The sequence below is a fragment of the Ursus maritimus genome, unplaced genomic scaffold (genome assembly GCF_017311325.1).
Source record: "Ursus maritimus isolate PB19 unplaced genomic scaffold, ASM1731132v1 scaffold_26, whole genome shotgun sequence".
Classification (NCBI taxonomy): domain Eukaryota; kingdom Metazoa; phylum Chordata; class Mammalia; order Carnivora; family Ursidae; genus Ursus; species Ursus maritimus.
In genome coordinates, this window is record NW_024425119.1 from 15157371 (window position 1) to 15179212 (window position 21842).

The 21842-nt window shown below is 40.6% G+C and overlaps 1 protein-coding gene across 3 annotated transcripts in view; it reads left to right on the forward strand.

Annotated features, from left to right (window-relative positions):
- DERA (deoxyribose-phosphate aldolase) overlaps window positions 1-21842 on the forward strand; it is a 112897-nt gene that overhangs the window by 27261 nt on the left and 63794 nt on the right. For 2 of the 3 annotated variants that reach the window (XM_040642192.1, XM_040642193.1), the window contains exon 1: window positions 19340-19395. The exons of the other annotated variant lie outside the window; for it this stretch is intronic. In XM_040642192.1, the coding sequence (XP_040498126.1) occupies window positions 19344-19395 (52 nt within the window). In that variant the 5' untranslated portion in view covers window positions 19340-19343. Of the gene's footprint in view, window positions 1-19339; window positions 19396-21842 lie in introns of those variants that run through there. 3 annotated transcript variants of the gene reach the window in all.

Consider the following 21842-nt stretch of genomic DNA (forward strand, 5'->3'; position numbering starts at 1 on the left):
GTGTCTCTGAGTCTTTCTTCTTGGCCTGGGCAGTTTTGCAGAAATGAATCCTCCAGTCTTTTGCTTAGGCGAGCATAAACCTAACTGCTAGTGTGTTCAGAGTTGAGTAGGGGGAGGGTAATAGCGCTGAATATCGACTTTCATTTATTCCTTTTATTTTTCTCTATAATAGTCTTGACAGCAAAAGCAGTACAGGGTTTTGAAAGGGCACCTTAGCAGGGACACCTAATGTATATGGGGCATCAAGGAAAGAGTCAAAGACAATGTTTAAACGGATACCCATGGGTGGGTATAGGAAGCTAGGTAAGTGAGAATGGACGGAATGGTATTCTAGGCAGAGGGCTCGTAAATTTATTTGAATAGATGTGTCAGTTTTACTTGGGAAGGGGGAGTAAGTAAGGTGTCAGTTTGTTATAACGGTCCATATAATCAGAAAAATAGTACTAGGGATATAATACCATAGGCAACTTGTAGATTGAAGAAAGTAACCTCTATTGGTGGTTAATTGTGTTATCTAGTCAATACCATATCTTTTTCAGATATGTATGTAAAGGCATTGAGGACCTAAAGTAAATTTTTGTTTAGGAGTCAGGTTTTAAACTTAAACCACACTGGGTATGTGAAGTTTGACTTCTCATGAAAAGTTGAATATTTAGGAGTCATATATTTTCTTGTTAATCTGTATTGAGTTCTTTGTTGACTTTGCCTTCCAGATATCATGAGTTTTTTGTTTTGTAATGGTAATCTAGCCAACTAGAATAGTTTTAAGTAGACACTGAAACTTAGATTAGCTATTGCTTATACCTAAGTATTTAGATGACTTGAAGAACTTTTTAATTTACCTTTAGAATACTAGGGCACTGGTATTATACTTTCCAGGTTTAAAACTTTCAGTGTCTTCCATTTGTCTATTGCATTAGATTCAATCTAGTGTTAATCTTTCAGTCTTCACCTTTCATGATATGTTCCCAACCTGTCTTTCAGTCTTTGTTTCTGTCTCTATGTTAAAAAAAAAAAAAAAAGTTAGATTATTCTTGAGGTAAATTTGAGTTATTTCCCCTCAGTGTCTTGCTTAGAATACTGCTCTTGCCTTCTCAGCCACCACCCCCCAATCTTAGAGAATGCATGTAAGTGTTCTAAGTTATACTTGTTCAGAATATCCCTTCAGGATATCCCCATTTTATTTACATATTCATTTGACATTATAATTTGATATCAAAGGTAAAAGAGCCTACCCATTTGGCCCTGTTTCCCACTCCCCTTTACCTTTTTCTTTAAACCATTTTATTTATTTATTTATTTTAAAGTTTTACTTAGTTAAGTAATCTCTACACCCAACGTGGGGCTCGAACTCACAACCCTGAGATCAAGAGTTGCGTGCTTTTCTGACTGAGACAGCGAGGCACCCCTCTTTTAACCATTTTATTTTATTTTATTTTTTTATTTTTAAAGATTTTATTTATTTATTTGACAGAGAGAGAGAGCCAGCGAGAGAGGGAACACAAGCAAGGGGAGTGGGAGAGGAAGAAGCAGGCTCCCAGTGGAGGAGCCTGATGCGGGGCTTGATCCCAGGATGCTGGGATCATGCCCTGAGCTGAAGGCACACGCTTAATGACTGAGCCACCCAGGTGCACCTCTTTTAACCATTTTAAACTAAGCTTTAGTTTTTCCCTCCCAGGTTTTTAAAGAAGTAAATGTTCATTATACAGAACTGGGAGAAATTTGACTACAATTTTTCCCTTTTTCATTCTACGTATACACAAATTGATCAAATAAATTAGTAGTGGTCCAGTATTTCAAGTTTGGAGTGTCTTGTGTCTGAATTTCAGGATTCTCTGTGACCTACTACCGCCTTGCCTGTGCAACCATATATTTACTCTCAAACACACCTTTTGCCATTGTTAGTGTTCTGAGAACAGGCCATTCCTATATTGGTCTTCATTCAGATTATATCCAATAGTTGAAATGTCTTCCTTCTCCTTGACCTGTAGTTAATTTCTACTAATCTCTCAGGGCAAGTTGGCTTGTTGAAACCTTCTCTGGTCAGCCCAGAGTTCTCATTATGACAGAGTTGGAGCTAGGAACCCGTCTCTTGCCTTGTTTTGCGTTATCATGCCCTCTGCACTGTGATGCCTGCTATTCTGATTGATTGAATGGTTAAAGTAATCAGAGAAGACCTACACTGTCAAATTAACTATACCAGGATAAAACATGATAGGACGCCTGTTGAGTGCCTGGCATAGGGCCGGTGCATCATCAGCAGTTGTCCCTGGTTTTCCAATTCCAAATCCAATGATGACGCATATCACAGAGCCAGAACGTGGAATTCCTTTTTCCAGGGTAGTGCTGTGTACCTAGAGCTGACACCCCCAGGAGCCTATGAATCTCCATCATTGCCAATCCAGTATTAGGGCCCAGTAGATCGCCGATGGCTTCGCGTTGTTACCACTGTACTGTTGAAGTTTTATTGTAAACTCACTTGGAACTATAGTAAATTAAAAACGAAATAGGTGGGAAACTATTGGATATTTTAACTGCCTCTTTCTTGCACTTCTTGATTCAAGCCAAGAGTACATTTCTCAAACAGCTTTGATATGTGGATTGCTGAGGAAAACTATAGTGTTCCAACCTGGCAGGTTAAGAGTTCTTTGAAATAGTTAATGAAATGCTTCATACTGGGAACCTAGTAGAAATACTTAGTTTCTGAAAAACCTTTTGATAATGCTTCCCTTAAGAGTTTAAGAAAAATGCCAACGGAGTAAAAAGTGTTGCTTTTTTCATAGATTTGAACATATTTAAACAATAGTAAAAAAAAAATGCCAGTGAAAAGCTGCTGTTCATTTCCCAGAGAGGTCAGTCATTGGATGACACCAGTTTTATTATAGTGCGTGATATTTTCAATGCTAACAGAACTCTTTGGAAAACAGATTAGGAAAACAATGGGTGGATATCAGGTTTTGAAAAGCTAAAAAATATGCAAGCTTTGTAAATAAATTAGGCTAAATTTAAAAACATGGGTGTCCATCACAATGATACTTAGCTTCTAGGGTTTCACTAATTTTGTAAAATAAATTTTATTGAAGCGTGTCTTAGTCTCTCTAGGCTGCTGTAACAGAAATACCGTAGACTGGGTGGCTCATAAACAACAGAAATTTATATCTCACAGTTTTGGAGGCTGGGGAGTCCAAGATCAAGGTACCAGCATATCTGGCTTCTGATGAGGACTGGCTTCCTTGTCGATGGCTGTCTTTTCACTGTAACCTCACATGGCAAAGGGCCAAAAGATCTCTCTGGGGCCTCTTATAAGAGCACTAGTCCCATTCTAAGGGCTTCATTCTCATGACTAATCAATTTCTAAGGGCCCTGCCTTCAAATGCTGTCATACTGGGGATTAGGTTTCAACATAATGAATTTGTGTATGTGTGTGTGTGTATGTGTGGCAGGGGACATGCATAAACATGCATTCATACTGTTAAGACAAAATATATATATGGTAAGCTGTATTAATCGTAAATGTATAGATACCTGTACAAACAAGTTTCAGTATAGTTTGATTTATACATTCTATTAGTAGAGTGTTAAGTATTTACATTTTAAAGTCTGGGAAAAAAATAACTTGTAGTCTGCCATTTTATACTTGTGACACTGTTTGCTATTGGCACCTTTTCATATTGGTTTTTATATGTTATGTATTACTATGAAATAAATGGCTCGCAAACTTAGCAACCTAAAACAATAACCATTTTTTATCTTACAGTTTTGGGGGATCAAACTTGGGAGTGGTTTAGCGGGTTGGTACCGCTTTGGGATTTCTCACAAGGGTGTAGTCAAGTTATCAGCCACGGTTTACCTGGAGCTGGAGCTGGAGCTGCGCTTTCAAAGTGGCTCCCTTCCATTGTTGGCAAGTTAGTGTTGACAGTCAGAGCCCTCAGCGCTTTGTTATGTGAATGTCACCCTAGGGCTGCCTGAGTGTCCCTGTGACATGGCACCTGTCTTCTAAAGAGAGTGATACAAAATATAAGTCAAGAGCTACAATGTCTTTTACTACCAAATGTTGTAAGTCACACATTGATATTTCCCAGGTATCTTAATGGTCACATAGGCCAGTCCTCTTCATTGTGGAAAGAACATGAATACCAGGAGACAAGAATCACTGGGGGCAATTTTGGAGACTATCACTGTTTCTCTTATTCATTGTATTTATTTTAGCTTGCTTTTGTTTACTGTTTCCTTTAATTACTAAAAATTACAAACATTCTGAGAAGTAGAAGGACTAATGTAAAATCACTGATAGATACCAGTCACCTAGAAGTAATAGGTGTTAATGGTTTACAGTTTGCTTTGGCAATTTTTTTTCTATATTTTAAATTAAAAATTATAGACATCATGACATTTCATTTATAAATACTTGTTTGTGTCTTTAAGGAATAAAGATATTTTCTTACAATATCATGTCATTGTCACAATAACCAAATTTGAAATAATTCCCTGATGTTATCTAATACCAAGTCTTTTTTTTTTTTTTTAAAGATTTTATTTATTTATTTAACAGAGATAGAGACAGTCAGCGAGAGAGGGAACACAAGCAGGGGGAGTGGGAGAGGAAGAAGCAGGCTCATAGCGGAGGAGCCTGATGTGGGGCTCGATCCCATAACACCGGGATCACGCCCTAAGCCGAAGGCAGACGCTTAACCGCCGTGCCACCCAGGCGCCCCAAATACCAAGTCTTTATTTAGATTTTTTTCACTTGGCCCTAGAATGTATTTTGAAGCTGATTTGTTCAAGCCAGAATCTACGTAGATTGCCCCAACTTTAGGATTTATCTGATCATTTCCTCATGATGTCATTTAACTTATTTTTCTCTCTTCTGTATTTCCTTTAATTTGGAAGTCATATCTTAGTTTGGGTTCTCTAGAACAACAGAATCAGTAGATATATGAATAGAGATACAAATATAGATGAAGAGAGTTAATATAAGGAATTAGCTCGCATGACGATGGAGTCTGAGAAGTCCAAGATCTGCAGTTGGTGAACTAGAGACCTAGGAGAGCCACTGCTCCAGTTCCAGTCCAAGTATGAAGAACTGAGAGCCAGGAGATGGTATCGGTTTTAGTTGTAGTCCAAAGGTTTAAGATGCTGGTGAGCAGATGGTGTAAGGTCCAGTCTGAGTCTGAGAGCCTGGGAACCAGAAGAGCCAATGGTATAAGTTCTGGTCCAAGTCCAAGTCCGAAAGCAAGAGAAGACCAGTGTCCCAGCTCAAAGACAGTCAGGCAGAAAGAATTCTTTCTTACTCAGCCTTTTATTCTATTCAGGCCTTTAGTGGATTGGATGATGCCCAGCCACACTGGGGAAGGCAACCTCCTTTACCCAGTCTACTGATTGAAGTGTTGATCCCATCCAGAAACACCCTTGTAAGACACACCCAGAAATTATGTTTAAACAAATGCCTGGGCATCCCGTGGCCCAAAGTTCAAAACCTGATTAGATTCAGATTAAACAGTTCTGGTAAGAGTACTTCATAAGTGATGCTGTATATTTTATATCATGAGGCTCATAAGGAGTGTCTGGTTATCCCACTGTCAGTAATATTAAGTTCGATCATTTGTTTAAGGAGATTGCTAGCTGCATCTGGCAATTGTAGAATTCCAGTTTACCTGCCCCCCTTTTTAAAAGATTTTATTTATTTATTTGAGAGAGAACAAGCTAGGGAGCCAGGGGGAGTGGCAGAGGGAAAGGAAGAAACAGACTCCCCACTGGGCAGGAAGTTGGATGCGGGGCTTGATCCCAGGACCCTGAGATCACGACCTGAGCCAAAGGCAGACACTTAACCGACTGAGCTACCCAGGCGCCCCTCAGTTTACCCCTTTTGGCCTGCAAGTAATGTATAAGGTGATACTTCCATACCATGTGAATATCTGGTTCCCCATAAACCTTTCACTCAGTGTCTTTTACATCTAGGTCTCTAGGATTAATGTCCCCTGTAACATTGATTCGGGCTGCCTTTGGCTCACTTTAACCAATAGAATGCAGCAGAAATGAGGCTTTAATAGCTGTTTTTATGATTTTGGGAGCTCTGAGCTGCCTTGTAAGAGGTTCATCTACCCTGCTGGGGAAGGCACATGGAAAGGAAGAGGTTCTGGTCCTCCATAGAGACCTACTGTCCCAGCAGAGCGTGCCTATATCAGTTATTTCATTAAGTGTGGCTAAATAATGTAGTTTGTTTTAATTTGATTCTTTGTGTTAAGTCCCACATTTTTCTTCTCTCTCGCCCTCAGATGCCAATACTTCTTCCACAGTCTTTGCTGTTTTTGAATCCTTCCTTGTCCCCAGATGCCCCTTCCTTCTGAGGTTTTCTCAACAGATAGTATGTGATGGATCTTGGTTCAGTGAATGGCTGTAATTCTTTTGTTCTAGGGTCTCAAGGCTTCCTCAGATTGTCAGTCCCCTTTCTCTATAATCTATGTGCATTTTTTAAAAAAGATGTATTTATTTGAGAGAGAGAGAATGCAAGGGGGAGGGGCAGAGGGAAAGGAGAGAGAATATTACACAGACCCTGAGCTGAGTGCAGAGCCCAACACAGGCCTCGATCTCACAACCCTGCAGACCTGAGCTGAGACCATGACCTGAGCTGAAACCAAGAGTTGGCCACTCATCTGACAGCGCCACCCAGGTGCCCCTGTAATGTATGTGTTTTTATCATTGATTCCTCAAATGATAGATGATTTGCCGCATGTCACTTAAGTGCAGTGATGGAGAGCTGGGCTAGGGGAGGTAGAAATTTGTATACTAATGAAATGGTCTGAGTGTCTTAGCTTTGTGGAAGCTTCTCATGTTGGCAACATCTAAATAGTTCAACAAACAGTCCAACATAACCCCTAGATTATGGACTTGTGCCTGCTACATAGTAAACACCTAAATATTTGGTGACTGGCTTGGGTAAGAATTGTAATTGTTTATTATCTGTTAAGGTTCTTGTGGAGCCCGGAGGAAGGTTTTGTACTTGAAAGGCTTGGGTAAGTTGCTCAAGGTGACGTAGAGTAGGGTTTTTGATAGGGGTGACCTAGCATGCAAACTAGATACTTTTGACAGTGAAAAGGGGTGTTAAAATACTTAAAATGATATAATTAAAAATATTTATTTATTGACTGACAAATTGTTTTTTATATTTTTAGTGACCTTCTATTCAAGAGAAAATAGTTCTATTCAAAAACTTTAAAAAAACACTTCATTCTAAAACAAAATACATTCATGTACATCAAAGCCAAAGAAATATATTCATCTTAATTTTCTCAGCATATAAAACAACAGAAGTTGAGTCATTGCTCTGCTTTAACCAGTTGCTGAGCTGAATCAGTCTGTTACGTCATTGGTATCTTTTTGAAGAACATTGAAAAAAATTTTTAAATAATTAAAATTCATCAATTTTTTTATTTTTTATTTTTTTAAATAATAATTTTTTATTATGTTATGTTAGTCACCATACAATACATCCTTAGTTTTTGATGTAAAGTTCCATGATTCATTACTTGCGTATAACACCCAGTGCTCCATGCAATACGTGCCCTCCTTAATACCCATCACCGGCCTAGCCCAATCCCCCACCCCCCGCCCCTCTCATTAATATTTTTAAAGTTGCTTTTAAATTTGAAATTCTTGACAATCGATTCTTCTCTGTGGAGCGTATTATTTCTAATTGAGAACATATTTTCTCTATGGATATTGAGGTGTCTGGTAAGCTTAGAGCAAATTCTGTAAGTAGAGATTGTTCTTAGTTCTCATCTTTTAAAAATTAAAATGTATAAATATTTTGGCACAAATAGCTTCACAGCTAATGTATTTCTCCTCAATGCCAAGGCAAAATAGTATGTATTTTTATAAGACAAAACTTGTCAAATAAAATGTCTCCATTTAAGGTTCTTGTGAATGTTTTGCTAAATGTAAATGCTGTAAAACCTCAATTTCATTTCTTTCCAGTACAGAATATAAATGTATCCCATTTAAAATAGGGGTTTATGATAACTAGTCTCCAGAGATGGACCAAGTCTCTAGGATTGTCGTCCCCGACAGCATTGGGCTGCCCTTGACTCACCTTGACCAGTAGGATACAGCAGAGGTGAGGCTTTAATTAACTATGATTTCGGGAACCCTGAGCTGCCTTATAAGAGGTTCAGCTACCTTGTTGAAGAAGGCACCTGGAAAGCGAGAGGTTCCGGTCCTCCATGAAGAAAGAGGAGGATGCCTAGTGTCCTAGCAGAGCCCAGTCTTCTGCCTGCCTTCTCTAAGGCACTGGGTATGTGAGTGAAGCTATATTGCATGTTCCAGCCCCACTCAACCCACAGAATCAGGAGAAATAATAGAGGGGTTGCTGATTTTCACCCTGACGTTCTGTGGTGGTCTGTTTTCAGCAGTAGATAATCAAAACAGATTAAGTTGTGGTATTCCAAAGTGCAATTTTAGAATTTTGAAACTAAGGCTTGTTTACTGGTTGAAATGCCCTCATTTAATTTGTTGAAATGTCGTCTTTACTTCTGTAGGGATACATTTAGTGTCTTCCTATTTTCAATGTTTACAAACAGTTGTCATCAGTAATTGTGGTTCACAAAGTTTCAAAAGCTGGAGGCTTTTGGTGTTTTATTTACTTAACAGGTTTTTTAAAAAAAAGATTTTCAGCTGATTTTGAAAAACAATAAAGCCAACCTTAAAGGTCTGATTTACAAAATAGTTCAGGGCTAGTTCTACATCAGCTTAGATTGATTGACAAAATGGTTCTTCCAAGAGTCAGATGTTTCTAATATTCAACTGACGATGATCAGTAAAGAGATAGTACATACTGCCAGGAAGAAATATTTATTTATTTATTTATTAAGATTTTTTTTTTTTTTTTTATTCGACAGAGATAGAGACAACCAGCGAGAGAGGGAACACAAGCAGGGGGAGTGGGAGAGGAAGAAGCAGCCTCATAGCAGAGGAGTCTGATGTGGGGCTCGATCCCATAACGCCAGGATCACGCCCTGAGCCGAAGGCAGACGCTTAACCGCTGTGCCACCCAGGCGCCCCAGAAATATTTATTTTTAATTAAACATCAGCTTTTTCACAAAGATCAGGTAGTTCACTTATTCTGTGGATATATAAAATATTTAAAATTTGACAGCTATAGCTTGCACTTCGTTACAATATGGAAGCTTATTTGGATGAAATTATAAATTATGCGTCTATCACAAACATCTCCAAGTATATTTCTCCTCCATACGCTTCTTAATTTAATAAGAAAATTGTTTTTATCATGATACTATATTCCAACAGAATTTATATCCATGTTATCATTGCAAAATCAAATATATGTTCAACACCAACTTATTGAACTGAATTTACAGGGGCAGGCAAAATGATCTCAGATGTTTTACCTTCAACATACTAGACTTCTAAAATTTGTCTTTGATTTGATAAATTAGTTTTTTAAAATGAGCCAGTGTTTGAGTTAATTTAACAGATTTTCTCTTTGAAGCACCTGTGCCTCTGATATAAAACTAGTATTTTCTAGTTTTTTGTGAAATTCTGCTTCTGGAGCCAACAAATTGTTTCTTTACTTTGTGTACATATACTAGGAAATCTGGGTGTAAGAATGAACTGTATTTAGAGGACAGATCTTCCTTGACTTATGGTGGGGTCACGTCCTAAGTTAATTAGCCCGTCATAAGTTGAACATACTGTAAGTCAAAAATGTATTTAATGCACTAACCCACCGAACATCCTAGCTTCACCTAGTCTACCCTAAACGTGCCCAAAACAGTTACGTTAGCAAGTGGGCAGGATCATCTAGCACAAAGCCTAGTTTACAGTCAAGTGTTGAGTAGCCCACGGAGTATATTAAATGCTGTTCTGACGGTGAGAAACAGAATGGTTGCTGTGGGTACAGGATGGTTGTCACTGGCTCGGTGGTTTACCCTCGTGACCGCGTGGCCGACCCGGCGCGGTGGCTGCCGCTGCCCAGCATTATGAGGGAGGATCCTACCACATCTTGCTAGCCTGGGAAAAGGTCAAAATTCCAGATTGGAAGAATGGTTTCAATACTGAATGTATATATTGCTTTTACACCATCATAAAATTGAAAAATTGTCAATCGAACCGTCTTAAGTTGGGGACCATCCATACTCATTTTATCCAACTGGAAAGTCATGCTTCAGAGCTTTCTGTAACTGCATCTTCTGAAGATGTGTTAAATTGCCATCTTTAAGCGCAGGCTTCTTAACATAACTGCTAATTTTTGCAGTGTATAAAGATGCTTGTTAGCAGATTTGGGTCTTGGAGTCAGTGATATCGCTGTAGAGCTATTTTGGCACGTGATAAATGTTGAAAAGCATTTTGTGCAAATTACAGATCATCAACTTTTCTGAGAAGTGGAAATTCAGAATTTAATATTTCATTAAGCACCCTTTTTTGGAGCTCATTGTTGCTAACAGATTTTTTTTTCAAAATGAAAAGGGTAACCCTAAATAGGTTTAGATATATAGAATATGAAAATGACAAAAGCGTTGCTTTCAGTTAGTTCCCCTCTAGGAATCCAGATAGTCCCCATGCATACTGCTTATTCACCTTACCTACAGGTTCTCGCACTTCTCATGCCCTGCTGACTGGTGGCGTGGTGTGTCTGTGTCTCTTGTGGGCTTGGGCCCAGGCCACGGCCCGGCTGGCTGGTGTATTCAAATGACTGCAGAGACACAGGAGCACTGCATACTTCTACCACCACCCAAGACTAGAAGGAGCCAGCCGTGGCTAGCGACAAATATTTCAAGTACCCTCAGTTGTCAGTGAGTGCCCTGCATGCTGGAAGTGTTAGTTTTGCTATGTCTGGGAGATGGGGGAAGAGTCGAGTTTTCTCCTTACTGAGTGAACCACATGTTCAAATGAGGTCTCCGTTCACTGCACTTTCCTCTTATACTGTGACTGGAGAACATGGTAGAAATGTCTGCGAAACCCAGCCTGATTTATGTTGTTTATTAAAAAATGAAATATAGGGTACCTGGGTGGCTCAGTCGGTTAAGTGGCTGCCTTCGACTCAGGTCATGATCCTGGAGTCCTGGAATCGAGTCCCGCATCAGGCTCCCTGCTCAGCGGGGGAGTCTGCTTCTCCCTCTGACTCTCTCCCCTCTCATGCTCTCTGTCTCTCTCATTCTCTCTCTCTCAAATAAATAAATAAAATCCTTTAAAAAAATGAAATACAGAAGCAAATGCTAAACTGGATGGGACAGGGCAGGGTAAATGGGGCATGTCCTGGGCAAACTGGGATAATGGGATCATCCTAGTGAAGACAAGAAGCTCAGCAGATGGACCAGATTGGGAAGAGTAGTCGATTTTATTCCAGTGGTCAGGGCCTGGAGGCAGGGGATCAGCTCTGATGGTTTGTGCCACTCTGTGAACTCTTCCACACAAAGACTTATCTGAGGCTATTTGTGGGTACTGAGCAGAAGGAACTCTTTCTTGAATTTTGTGCTCTGTGAACCTTGGAGCTGTTTCTGGAATATCAGCTTTTCTTGGACTATTCACTCTCCAGACTGGAGAAGGAGCAGCTTGTATTTGTTTGAAGGCGAATTTAAAAAACAAAATAGAAATGCTACATAAGTAAGTCAGTGCACCGATGAGATTTTGGCCATTCTCTCCTCCCCGCTACTATGTTCTGGTTCAAGCTACCACTTGCTGTTGCTTGAGCCTCCTAATTGGCTTCCCCTTAGCAGCCAGAGGGACTTTTTAAAATGTAAATCTAAATCAGATCATTTCATTCCTCTGCACAGAGTTCTCTGAAGACTTCCAGTCTCACATCTAAAGTCCTCCATGCTGAAAAAGCCCTTCTTGAGGGGCTTTCAAACCTTACGGGCCATGCCTCACAACAGGCCATGTATTTTATATGGCCACACAGTACATGCCTACATAGTATAATTGAAACAAAATTTCTGTAAACTACCCTTACTTGTATTATATATAAGGTGTCCTGATGTTTTCCATTTTATTGTTTCTTCTTTTTAAAAAATACTAGTTGCAGCTGACAAACTTGATTTCATGACATGTCCATGGGTCATGACTCAGAGTTTGGAGAATATCTTACTATCTGATCTGGTCCTTGCCCTGCCTCTCTTGACTTAATCTGTACCACTCCCAGTCCTTGCTTACTGTCCTCCAGTTACACCTGGGTCCCTGCTTTGCCGCAAATATGACATGTTCACTCTTGCTTTAGGGCTTTTGCATTTGCTCTTCTCTCTGCCTAGAACACTGTTTCCCCAAGTTGATGGTCTTGTTGCTCACTTCCTTATTTTTTTTTAAAAGATTTTATTTTACTTATTTGACACAGAGAGCCAGAGAGCACAAGCGGAGTGAATGGCAGAGCGAGAAGGAGAAGCAAGCTCCCCAATGAGCAGGGAGTCCGATGCTGGGCTCAATCCCTGGACCCTGGGATCATGACCTGAGCTGAAGGCAAATGCTCAACCATCTGAGCCACCCAGGCTCCCCTCCTTATTTTTTTGTTTTAAAGATTTTATTTATTTATTCATTTATTTATTTGAGAGAGAGAGAGAGAGAGAGCACATGAGGGGGGAGAGGGGCAGAGGGAGAGGGACAAGCAGACTCCCCACTGAGCAGGGAGCCTGACATGGGTCTTGATCCCAGGACCCCAGGATTGTGACCTGAGCAGAAAGCAGATGCTTAACCAACTGAGCCATCCAGATGCTCCTCATTTCTTTATTTTATATGGGGCTCTGCTCAGTTGTTTTCTTATCGGAGACTCCCTGACCGTACCCATCCCTGCTGTCTCCATTCTCTTATCCTATGTAACTTTTCATTGTAGCCCACATATATTGCATATTAGATTTAACATATATTTACATGTTTGTTTGTCTCATTTCATGAGAAGAAGCTTTGTGAAAGTAAGGATTTTGGTTTTTCATTCACCGCTGAACCCACTGAGCCTAGAACAGTGCTGGCATCATCATATGTATCCCTTTTTTTATTAGTTGAATGAATGAATAAATGTAATTCATAGATGTGTATTGACCAAACTTTCTAGAAGCAAAGTCCCTAAGCTGTCTTATATCTTAAGGTACTGACTTTGGGTTGGAGACCCCTGTCGACTCTGAGCAGACCTAATGCCATTTGGTCTGGGAATTCTGGAGTCCTGTGCACTTTGCACTTGGACTGGAAGGAGAATGTGATCTCGGGGAAAGTCTGTACCTTTGGCTCCAAAGACTCCTTAACTGTGGGGAAGGGCATTGCTATGAGTGGGCCAGTGAGGGCCCATCTCACCAAAGTGTCATCTTTGTATCATCTAGGATTTATGTAATAATCAGATTCTGTCTGGTGGCCCGGGGTGCTAATGTTTTTAGTGATCTTCTCTATGGGAGCAATAATGGTGGCATTCTGACATTATCATTTCTTCCTGGCATCATGCAGCTGAGTCAGGCTGGATTCGTGGAAGGACTCTGGCAGAGTTTGGTCATGACAGGTTTGGGGTGTGAAATGCCCCATGGAGGTGTTGTATGATGCTGATGCCTGGATTATAGCAACAGCCATCTTGCTGGTCTACCTACTGTAGTCTCTTCCTACCTGTCCTGCACACTGCTGCCTGACAATGCCTCTCAATTCAAAAGAGTTAAGTATATTTTGTTTTTACTGCTCAATAACGTAATGCGTGCTCTTGGTAAAAATTTTCAGTGTTATGGAACTATATAACATGAGAAAGTAGAAATCTTAGTAATTCTAGCTCTGAAGAGAAACTCTTCTATCAATTTGGTATATATTCTATTATTTTTTTTGCACCGTACCAACAGATATATGTTCTATACTTGCATTTTTGTTTTTATAAACATTTTTATTTTAGAAAATCACTACTGTGCAGGCTACTTGTTTTCACTGAGTAAAGTATCATAATCGGTTTTCCATGACAGTACTTACAGATCTACCTCATTCTTTTTGATAGCTGGATCATATTCCATATTATGGATCTGCTATATTTGAAGCAGTCATGGGTCTTGGTGTCACTTGCAACAGTGCTACCATAAATACCTTTTCATATTTGCACTTGCATATTTGTATAAGCATTTCTGTGGGACATATTCTGTATGCTGATCATTTTTAGAAAATGCTTCTTTAATTCTGTTACAGCACAGTTTGGAAATCTTCAGTGGCTCTGATCACTTACAGGATAAAGTCTAGACCAGTGCTGTTTAATAGAAATATAATATGCAACACAACATAATTTAAGATCTTCTAAGTACACATTATAAAGGTAAAAAGAAACAGGTGAAAATAATTTTAGTAGGTTTTTATTTAACCAAATATATCCCAGATATTATATTTTTAGTGTATAATCAATATCAAAACATAATTACATAGGGGCACCTGGGTGGCCCAGTTGGTGGAGTATCTTACTCTTGATCTCAACTCAGTTCTTGATCTCACGGTTATGAGTTCAAGCTCCGCGTTGAGTACCAAGCTGGGCTTTAAAAAAACAGAAAACAAAAAGACCTAATTACAGAGATATTTTATGTTCTTTTTTTGTACTAAATGTTCCAAATCTGCAGAGTACTTTATACTTAAAGCATGTTTCAAATTGGACTGTCTACATTTCAAATGCTCAGATGGCCACATGTGGCCAGTGGCTACTGATCGGATAGCACAGATCTAGACTCCTTAGCCGGGTACTTAAGAAGCTTTACAGTAAGCCACAGTGAATCAAATAGAGCCAACTTGCCTCTGCTGTTTCCCATAAACCTTCAGCGCTTCCTCTTTATTTTTTCTGAATCCTGCCCATCCTTTGAGTAGGGTTTCTCAGCCTTGGCACTGTTGACATTGAGGGCCAGTTAATTCTCTATTATTGGGCTGTTCTGTTGGTCCTGAGCCTGTTGAAGGTAGCACCCTTGGTTAGGAATGCCTGTGGTGGGGCGCCTGGGTGGCTCAGTCGTTAAGTGTCTGCCTTCGGCTCAGGGCATGATCCCAGCATTCTGGGATCAAGCCCCGCATCAGGCTCCTCCGCTGGGAGCCTGCTTCTTCCTCTCCCACTCCCCCTGCTTGTGTTCCCTCTCTTGCTGGCTGTCTCTCTCTCTCTCAAATGAATAAATAAAATCTTTAAAAAAAAAAAAAAAGGAGTGCCTGTGGTGCTCACTTGGGCATATCACTTGTGGCAAATTCCATGGAGAGTTCCCCTACCGGGGCTACTACTTATGGGTGGGCCGTCTCTTTCCATTCTTATGACTGCAAGATACACACTTCAGCAGAAACCATCAGGGAACTCTGAGGATCAGGGTTTATTACTCACAAGTCCTGCAGAGTGCACGGCATACCCGAGGGCTACGCTGTGAGGTTTCGGGTAGAAAGAGCTAGCGTGCACACACACAAGCAATGACCTGAGTCTTTATTAGGGTCTGAGGGTGGGATGTCTAGGGTTTTGTGGGCTAACTCTTTATTGGCTGATTTAAAGCAAAAGAGCAGGGATTGGGGCATGAAAAGGGGAAGCAGGGTCACTCAGGCAGGCAGTTATCTGGTCACCAGGGCTTTCTGAAAGAGGAACCTTCGTGTGTGGGGCTGTCTAGTTCCTTATTGGTTGGTTTGTTAGTAGCTGTGTCATACGGCTGGCCATATGTTTATTCAGGATGGATGTCTTTTGAAATGGATGCCTCAGCGATCAAAAGCTTAATGTCCGGCACTTACACTACAATTAGAAAGCTTAATATCAGGCACTTGCACTATTAAGAGACTGTCCACACATTGTAGGATGTTTAGTAGCATCTCTGCCCTCTACCCACCAGGTCCAAGTGGTACTCTCCCACCGCCGGCTGGGTCAACCAAAGATGTCTCCAGACTGAACGTCTGCTTTAGCGTCAATCTCACATCTCCCCTTAATCTACTAAGAGTTTTTTTAAGCCAACTGGAGGAGCCTACTCTGACCTTCCCTTTCTCTGAACTTGACTTACTGTCCAGCCAGTGTGGTGAGTGTATATTCCAGGGAGAAAGCCTTTTGTGGTCCAATGTTTGAGAAATGCTGAGTTAAAGACCATTCAAGAAATTTCTTTGAATGGGACTTAGTTATAGAATCTAATGTGCTAAATGCTTTATGCATCTCTAAGAGAAGCTATCCCATCTAGTATGTCCCAAACTCACTGCTCATTATAATAGAAATTTATCATTTTCTGGCTGACCAGCAACGAACACGCGTCCTCTTAGTTTTGGGTCATTCTATCTTGTACGTAGATCAGGTTGGAGGCGCTACAGAGGAAGGAGTGGATCTTCCGTCTTCCCTGCGCCCCACAGGCATGCATGCATCAGACTTTGGATGCTTTCCTATGGAACCTGAGGCTCTGAGTGAGTTGGGATAAGCGGCAGTGGTGTTGTCTACAGCCGCTGCTGTGGCACCTCCGTCAGCCTGTTGCTGTTCAATGCTGGCCTTGTTCTTCTAGCTTTGTCTCTGTATTGTCTTCAGTTCCTGTCTCTTGTCCAAGCTGGTTCTTCCAATCTCTTCTCAGTTGTTGAGCTTTTACCATCCTTCCCGTTTTGGTCCAATCCCCAGAGTCAGTTTTCATCATTTTTAACTGAAAGACTCCTGACCAATGTGACCAGTGGAACCAGTTGGAAATATTGGTTAAACACATTGCTTTTTGTCCCCATACATTGGCTTGTATTTTCTATTTTTCAACTCTTCCCAGTCTGTGGCATTGTCCCCTAAACTTTGTCAGGACAGCAGCAACGTTTTTCAGGCCACTGCGTTTCTCGGATCGTTCTGCACGGAGCCTGCAGACCAGAGAGGCTAAACGCAGCGGTGTTAGGACTTGGACGTGGGTGCTTCACCCTGCTAAGCGCTCGTGGCTCTCTAGCTACATAACATCAGCCCCTACCTGCTGCCAAACCTTGGGGGCTGGTGACTGAGTGATCAAGGGCATCCTGGGAACAAGTGGAACAGAAATAGACACCCTGGGGACTGCACCCAACAGTATGTTGCTGCCAGAATGAGTGACTAGGTTCTCCTTCTAGTGCCTCGATCAACCTACAGACAATAGCTGATGATCAAGAAGGAGAATAATTGACAGAAATGGATTAGTAAAGAGCAGTGATAGCCGGGCAAGGGCCAATGTCTCAAGGAGGGATGAAGGGTAAGAGAAAGGAGGGAGACCTTAAAATCCCCATGTGATGCTGCTATGTGAAGCCAGGTCCAAGAGCACACGTATCTAGTAATGTGAACCCAGACTCTCTTCCACTGTGATGATGTGTTCTGAGGGATTGTTATAACCCACATGGCTGTGGATACAAGACATACTGGAAATGACAGCCAGAGGGAAGAAGAGTGTAAGCAGAGAATATGCAAGGTTAGTACCGAAGGAACAAGTAAGCAGATCATGTTGGCCTTCCCTTGGTGCCAGAAATCTACATTGAAGTATTTTAGAGGGCATAGTAAACTCATCACTCACCAGGACTTGGATTCATATTCTCAAGAATGGTCTGGATGGAGAACGTGTGTGGGATGGGAGTTGGAGATTAGTGTCACAGTAGCTGTGGGGAGATGTCATAGTAGTAAGGCTCTGACTGGTGGCAATATTTGCTGTCAAGCTGTTGGTGTCTCGGTTTCTAGACCATCTGTCTGGGTAAACTGTCTATCTACATGATAGAATGTTGGAAGAGTTGGCTCATGGTCACTGGGGGCATCTGGGGCTTATTGGGTGGTAGGCTAGACTTCGGGAAGAAAACGAATTCTAGTTTTTACCTGCTAGTAAGGGTGAGGTCTCTGTCTTGTATCGTTGGTTAGGAACTGGACAAGGCTAAGTCTGGTCATTTATGTAAGATCAGTATCTACTGAGACTGGATGGATCAGGCATGTACTGACATCCAGGGCTCTTTTTTCTAGCCAAGCTAACCTTTTCCAAGGCTAAGATTGAAAGACTAGACATGATCAAGTTGATATTTCACTGGTTTCAGTGTCTGAGGTAAAAAATAAATGTACAATGATGTACCGGGCTCATTGAGCAACTTTTTCTGTCCTGGGTACCTGCACATATGGGAAGCTGTGGCTGATTCCCAGGAAGTTGCAAATTAAAATTGAAAATAAACAAAGAATGAAAAGAGCAAACATGGGATATTTAATCTTTCTTTTCCCAAATTTGGGAGAAAAAAAATCTCTAATAACGTATCACAATTTATTTTTCTCCATTAGGAACAAAGGTAAAATCAAAATACAAAATAAACCTCCTTTCACAGAGTTATTGTTTGGTGTTACATGTTTTAGGAATATTGTGAAGAAGCGTGAGAACACCCGTGGAAGCATCAATGGAAGTAACAGAAGGACTACATGGTGTATTTGTAGTGAAAGTGATTTGTCTCCATTGAGACATAGGAAAAATAATAATAGTAAAAAATTTCAAGAAGAGTATTTGAGAACAAATTTATAACTGACAGAAGGGCCCGAAAGCCACCCAAATGACATAGTAAGAGACACAATAGGATATTTTTTCATGGGAGAGTTTTGAGAAAAAAGTATTATTGCCTTCCAATTATGGCTTCGTGTCTCTTCTCCCCAAAAGCACATGTACTTGAAACCCCTCCTGGTCCCTGTAAGAGAAGATTCTATGGTACTGATGAGATTGCGTGCATTAGAATCACTTCTCCTGGAAAGGAGACGCTAAAGGGTACTCGAATAAAATATTAAAAATTATGAAGGACATAACAAAGGCCAATCAGTCCTTTCTTTTCCCCAGACCCTATAATATGAGAACAAGGGTTATTTGATGAAATTAAAGAGTAGCAAATTAAGTGCTAATAAAATGAGATAGTCACTTATATAATTCATTACCATGGGAGGTCACAGAGGCAAATTCTGTGGCTGGATTAAATATGGGGCCAGATAATTTTATGACCACTAATGATATTTTTAACAGTGGAGGCTGATATTGCAAGAGAAGTAATCCTATTACATCCTCTAGGAGGTGGTTCGTGGGGACCTCTGGCAAGTGTGTCTGAGAAGTGTGAGAGCAGGCCTCGTGGGTTCTAACCTTTGGTGGGGAATTGTACTAAAAATTAATTTTTAAGGTGGATGCCCTTAGGTATTCCATTCATGTGTCAGCCCCAGCTTCTCTTGTGGAGATCCACAAGTTCTTTAATCAGAAGCTGGGGTGCAAAGTTCCATCATTCAAGGTGGGTAAGTTCCACAGATCTAGTGTACAGCACTGTGACTATTGTTTTATGTTTTTTTAAAGATCTTATTTATTAGAGAGAGAGTGAAAGTGAGCCCAGGGAGGAGCAGAGGAAGAGGGACAAGCAGACTCCATGCTGAGCACAGAACCCAACTCAGGGCTTGATCTCACAACTGTGAGATCATGACCTGCCCTGAAATCAAGAGTTGGACACTCAACCGACTGAGCCATCCAGGTGCCCCCAATGTGACTCTTGTTAACAATACTCTATTGTATGGTTGAAATCTGCTGAGAGAGTAGATCTTAAGTGTTCTCAACCCACTCAAAAAAGGAAAAAAAAAAAAGAAAGAAAGTGGAAAATGGGTGAAGTGATAGAAATGTTAATTAGCTTCATTGTGGTGATTATTTCACCTTGTAGATGTATATCAAAACATCGAAGTGTGTGTCTTTTTTTTTTTTAATTTGAGAGAGAGAGAGCACATAAGCAGGGGGAACAGCAGAGGGAGAGGAAGAAGCACACTCCCCGCTGAGCAGGGAGCCTGATGTGGGGCTTGATCCCAGGACCCTGGGATCATGACCTGAGCTGAAGGCAGACACTTAACTGACTGAGCCCCCAGATACCCCTCAAGATGTGTATCTTAAACATATACAGTTTTTGTCAATTTTACCTCAATAAAGCTGGGGGGGAGGGAAGAAAACACTTTTTTTTTTTTTTTTTTGTAGAAAAATTTGGGAAAGCTATTGCCCATAATTTGATCATGTCTGGTCTCGGGGAACCATTCATTTGATTTATTGAATGCCACCTATGTGTCAGGCACTTTGCTTGGAGTTTTAAAAATCTGTTGGGACTATAAACATTTGGACAAATTGGTGCATTCAGAATAAGGGGACTACACTAAAGGTAGATTATAAAGTTGCATTAAGTGCAAAGAAGCAAAGGAATAGCCCAACTGGTATGGTTCAGAGAAAGTTCACAGAGAAAGTGGCATTTGAACTAAGTCTTAAAGACTGGGGGCGGGGGGGGGGGGAGTTCACTGTATCGGCCAGATAACAAAGGGCAGAAGGAACAACCAGCATGCACAGGTCCAGAGAGAACGTGACATAATTGCCAGTGAACTCTTGATGGTTTAGAAAGACTGTACCACAGGGTTGGAGGGACAGAGAGGGAGAAGGGGGGTCCTGTGAGGGCAAAGGGAGCCAGGTGGTGAAGTCTTGGGATTGCCAGAGATGTCTCTCCAGTAGCTGTGCTTCCTATGGTGGTCATGTGGGTGGGGAGTAGAGAGGAGGTGGGGAGGAGCATCCAGGAAGGGTCCTATGACAGGTAAAGGACGGCCCTTAGAGCCTTGCCCCGCCAGCATAGGCTTCCCTCTTTTGGCCACTGTCAACAGTTGCTTGGTGGTGAGTCTTGTATTTCACACAATTCTGCCTCGTTGGTTTTTACTATCTGCCTGAAATGGTAAACCTAATCACCATTAACAACAGTTTTTTATAAAAAAAAAAAAAAAAAAAAAAAGAATCTCCCCTGTCTTTGGGTAGAAAGGGATTCTTATAAGTCATAAATTAGGATGAGTCTGGCCTTATTTCTTTGGACTTTACCTAGAACCCATCTGTGGATGGGGAAAAAGAGGCAGATATCATTTGCTTGACCTTAGACTCTGCGATGTTAGCTTAGCAGATGAGCAGGAAACCATACAGTGTCTTGGAGGAACAGATGGATTGAAATTTTGAAAATCTGTTTTGTTAAATGATTTCGGCTAACAAAATAATTTAATTAGGGGAAAAAAGCACCCAGACTCTGCTCCTTATTCAGTGATATTTAAATAAGTGTATCATTATTAATCACTCAGACTCTGACTTGGAATTTCTGTAATATTAATATTGATAAAAAGAACCAATTAGAAATGAGAGAGAGAATGTCTTTTGTAGAAATGTGGTCTTATTTTTGTGGTGGATGCAAATGCTGTATTATTATTATTATTATTATTATTATTATTATTATTATTATTAGTGTTGTTACATAGTGCAGTATGCAATCAGTGGTTTCTCCCCCACACTATAGAGAATTGTATATGGTAGTCCCCTCTTATCTGTAGGGAATGTATTCCAAGACCACCCCCAAGGGATGCCTGAGACTCTGGACAGTACTGGACCCTATATATATACTATGTTTTTTCCTATTCATACAACCTATGATAAATTTTAATTTATAAATTAGGCACAGTAAGAGATTAACAACAGTAACTAATAATAAAATAGAACAGTTATAACAATATGGTATAATAAAAGTTATGTGAATGTGATCTCTCTCAGAATACTTTATCGTATTGTAGTCACCCTTGTTGTGATGATGTGAGATGATAAAATGCCTATCTGATGAGAGGAAATGAGGTGAATGACGTAGGCATTGTGATGTAGTGTTAGGCTACTATTGACCCGCTGATGCCTCAGAAGAAGGATCATCTGTCTTTGGACGGCAGTTGACCACAGCTAAAAAGCAACATTGTGGACAGTTGGGGCGTATTTCCTTTTCCACAGTAGTTTTTTAAGGCTCTTCTAGGAAGAAGGCGCTAGAGGGATATGAAAATGAAGTTAGTTACAGAAGGTAAATGGGTAAGCATTCGATTTACTGTGAAGTCACCTATATGATAGAGTGTTGATGGATAAAACTGAAATACAATTGAA